The sequence below is a fragment of the Patiria miniata genome, unplaced genomic scaffold (genome assembly GCF_015706575.1).
Source record: "Patiria miniata isolate m_02_andy unplaced genomic scaffold, ASM1570657v1 HiC_scaffold_30, whole genome shotgun sequence".
Lineage (NCBI taxonomy): Eukaryota > Metazoa > Echinodermata > Asteroidea > Valvatida > Asterinidae > Patiria > Patiria miniata.
In genome coordinates, this window is record NW_024037070.1 from 1,534,779 (window position 1) to 1,539,044 (window position 4,266).

Below are 4,266 nucleotides of genomic sequence, written 5' to 3' on the forward strand. Positions count from 1 at the left end.
AATTTTTGACTTGGGAGCATTTACCATTGGGGTCTATGGAAGTTTATTTACTGGTCTGTAACCAAATGGTGCAAGCCCACTGAAAATTATTCTTAGTCTGGTCCTCAAGTACTCCACTCTGCACACTGCATTGATGTCTTTCAGGTTCTTGACCGCACTGCATTAGACTTGTGTCACCAGTCCATCCATTATCGTAAATTAGGTCCTATATTTATCCCAGAAGTTTTCAGGCGATATTACGGAACAGAAAACGTTGCAAATCCGGAATCTGCATAAAATTCTGCAGACATTAGACTGAAATAAATGAGTGATTTCGCTGCGGTAAAAACGCATTTTGTACGGTTGTTAGCAACCCGAAAAACCGCAGCGACCGGATCGGTCAAAATGTGGCAATCTATTCTAGAAGCTCCCTTACTTTGTCACAATCTGAGGCATTCTGGAAAAATCAGACAGGAGTTAAGGCAGAGGTCAATTAAAGGTTTGGAGGGTATTAAGGAAGGTGAATAACATTTTTCTCAAAATACTGTTTTTAGCACTTTTCAACTTTTCCAAAAAAATTGAACTCTCAATACTGTGTATGAGAGTCCCAAACTTAACTCCCTAAGGGGGTGGCAAAATCGTATCAAAATTGGAGGAATCCTCCAATTTTACTACGGCCTGATATCATCCAAACGTTTGTGCTCACCTGTGCTTGTTGTTTCTGTCTTCTGAGGGCAGTGTTCAATCTGTCAGCCTCTTTAGCCGCGCTTTTAGTGTTTCATTCTCTTCAGCTTGTTTACTGTTATGCTCAGCTTGTAAAGTAGCTTTCAGCTGATGTTTCTCTGCTTCAGCTGCTGCAAGAGCTGCCTGTAATCCAGCTAATCTCTTTAGAAAGAAAAATAATAGCTTCCAGTCTCATAACAACATGATTTTGAATCTTTGTAAAGGAACTTATTTTTCTCTAATTCATGCTAGTGTGCAATTTGGTAAAATGTTGACATTTTCAAAGGTTTTGAAATTTGATTTCATATCTAATTTTGTTTGATATTGTCTGCGGATGCATTTGGATGCCTATGCCTATGCCAAAATGAATGGAACTACATGTAATAATATTATTATTTGTGCAACAATTGTCTAGATAGGTACGGAATAATGGATTAATTATGGAACAAGGCCAAAGTGGCCTTGCCCCAAAAATTACCAAATTCAAGACCAAAAGATGTAGACGAATTCATTAGTATGACATACTATGAGAAATCAGGTTAAAAGGCAGACAGTTGCAGTGCGACTGCGTAAGCTCAGGGCTGAGCTTAAAACGCAGTTGGACAAGAAACATGTAGAACTACTAGCTACGGCAGCAGAAAATTGCAAAACCGAAGAGCTCTTCAGGATAAAGCGTGACATGTGACTAACCAAACCTAAAATGCCAACCTGTGCCCACCAAAAGGCCTGTAATAGGAGAGCTACAGAATGAAGATGACCTTGGCATCAAAATTAAGTATAGGATCCGACAGGAGTAAAGCACCTTCGCTATGCAGATGCACGCATCCCCAGACGGCGCCATGAAGGTGTACGTAATCCTCTACAAAGATTAGCTGGTAATCTTCTGCACATCCAAAGATTGCCTACAAAAATTTGTCAGCACATTGAAGGCCACGTTCATGTGCTTTTGGGTGTTTATGCACGCGATAAAACTGAAATGATGTGCTTTGGGTTTGCCACTGTGGAATTGAACAAAGTGTCTTTAACAATGCTGAAGGATAAAAAAGTCGTTCAAATAACTTGGGCCACAAACAGCGACCTCAAAATTGACACAATAGAACAAAAATATTGGGAGCACCTGGGAAAGCTGGTCCTGTCTAAACACATATTTGTGGACGAGGAAGTCCTACTCTTTAACCGAGTCAGAATTCTCGAGTTGATGGTGCCAGCCAGGCAAACATATGCAATGCAGGCGCACCTACTGACAGCTAAAAGAAAATTCCCGAATCGACTCAATATGGACTTGATTCCTCAAAACAATGATTAAAGGCAGCTACACCCAACGGAATGACGACATTGACGATGCTGACTGAGACTGGGCTTTCAAGTTCAGTAATGCAAAGATCCTCTAGCTGACGCGCACAAGTAGTATAGCATCATTCTGCTAAAAGCACCTGCCGCCAGAATGATGAACTGCAAAAGATGCTATGCTTTGCTCAACCGCGTAGTGGTCAAGTGGCGCACTGGACACACCTAATTGAAAATGCCTAAGGCCAAACAAAACAAATGGTGTGTTTACGGTACGGCCAAAAAAAAAGTCTCCGGTTTCTGGTATGCGCGCGCGTCGATGTAGCCACGCGCGTCGGCAAAATGAAAAAGTTTTTTTTCAATGAAAGATGATGTCTCAAAACCGCCAAACTCACTGGTTTGACTGGAATCCTGCTGCTGCACAATTTTAACGTGTTTTTAGATGGGGTTATGATGACAATAAGCTTTATGTGGCCTCTCTGGACTCCCATATATTTGCACTAAGTTTAGTCGGGCACCATTTGCAGTCATCAGCCGACATTTGAAGCAAGCACTTTTTCGGCAAGCTCCATACCAGAAACCGGAGACTTTTTTTTTGGGCTTAACCCGACCGACCTGGAATTTTTTCGGCCAAATTGCCGACCTCAAACTTTTTATTGCCATTTTGAAGGTTGATATTGATCATTTTTAATGAACAAATTTCAAAAATGTCAAGTACTTTTAAGTATTTGCCACGAACATAGACCATTTTCCACAGTTGAAACTGACCATGATTTGACACAAACATACCTGTGTTAAACGTGCGAAAATCGCGACGATCTCAAAACTTGAATTCTCAAACAACATGAAGTACGATTATTTTTGCACAAACGCATCGGGGTGAACTCGTGCGCCTGGCCGACGGACGGCAGGGTTCTCCCCATGTACAAACGTGCGTACTGCGAATCGGCGCGACAAAAATGCCCATCACATTTTTCAGCTCCTGATACGCACAATATAATTATTATTCACGCCATTAAAATGCACAATATAATCGTTACATACGCCATTATTTCATCTTGACATGCAATACCTTGACAAAAATCCTGTTTTTCTGATGCATGTGGAATGTGTGATCAAAATGCACACGATGACGGGTTCTGTCGACTGCCAGCTGACAGGAATGCAGCGCATACAGCATGGTGCACTGGTTCCCTTCGCGTGCTAACGGAATCGATACTATAATGAAGGCCTGGAACTAGTGACAACTGCCTATACAAACGTCGTACTACGATGATGTTGTGCCGTCGGCCGAAGTTGGAGTCGTAAAAATACCAAACAAACATCGATGGAGAAAGAGAATTTCTGCGCATTAATTCACAGAATGTGATCTTTATTTTCTGTGTATGTGTTTTCCATTAAAATGACGAGATTGCAAAGCTCGAACTTGTGGCGTAACATCGTAGCGTGTTTCTGCAGTAGTGCAAGATTTTCGGCCACGTGGAATGGGCCGTACACAGTACAGTAATGCACACTGATACTGGGCCGTGAGCACGGCACGATGTACGGCCGGCCAGACTGAATGTCGGCGGCGCCAGCTGCCGTGATGTATGTTAAGCATATAGTGGAATCACCCACCTCAAAAAATATTTTTTATTAGGTGAGGCAAGTTTTAATCCGGGGAGAACCCTGGGACGGTATAGTACGAATTAATTTGGAATGAAATGTATCGATTGAGTATCTTGAATGCTTGAATAATGTTTTTATACAAAATTTTGCGAAAGAACATGCATGAGCCTGCAGAGGTGAAAAAAAAAATTACAAAATAAAATTATTTCCCTACATACCTACCTGGATTTTTTTCAGACCGTTACCGTAAACACACCATTTTTTTTGTTTGGCCTAGGTAAAATGCCCAAATCGAACCAATGCAGCTACGCAAGATTATGTTCAACAGCAAAGATTTCATTAAGTGGCTACTACAAAAATATGTCATGGCTCTCCAAGCTTGTAAAATGCACACGTGGGAAACCAAGACAACAACGATATATCTCTGAAAAGGCAGGTATTCAATCGGTGCATCTTTATAGCTGTCTATATCATATGAAGCCGAGACATGGACGACCACCAAACATCTAAAGAAAAAAAAACTAAGGGTGACAGAGAGGGCCATGGAAAGAATAATGATAGGAGTAGCAAAGAAGCACAGGGTGAGAAATGAGGATGTAAGAAAGGAATCAAGCGTGCAGGATATTATTAAAACCATGAAAATCAAAGAAGTGGAGGTGGGTAGGTCAC

The 4,266-nt window shown here is 41.4% G+C and overlaps 1 protein-coding gene across 1 annotated transcript in view; it reads right to left on the reverse strand.

Moving 5' to 3' along the window:
* Positions 1 to 749: 749 nt before the first annotated feature.
* LOC119739352 (centriolin-like) overlaps positions 750 to 4,266 on the reverse strand; it is a gene marked incomplete in the record, with an annotated part of 58,519 nt that continues 55,002 nt past the window's right edge. The window contains 1 exon segment of the mRNA XM_038214249.1: positions 750 to 864. Within this exon segment, the coding sequence (XP_038070177.1) occupies positions 858 to 864 (7 nt within the window).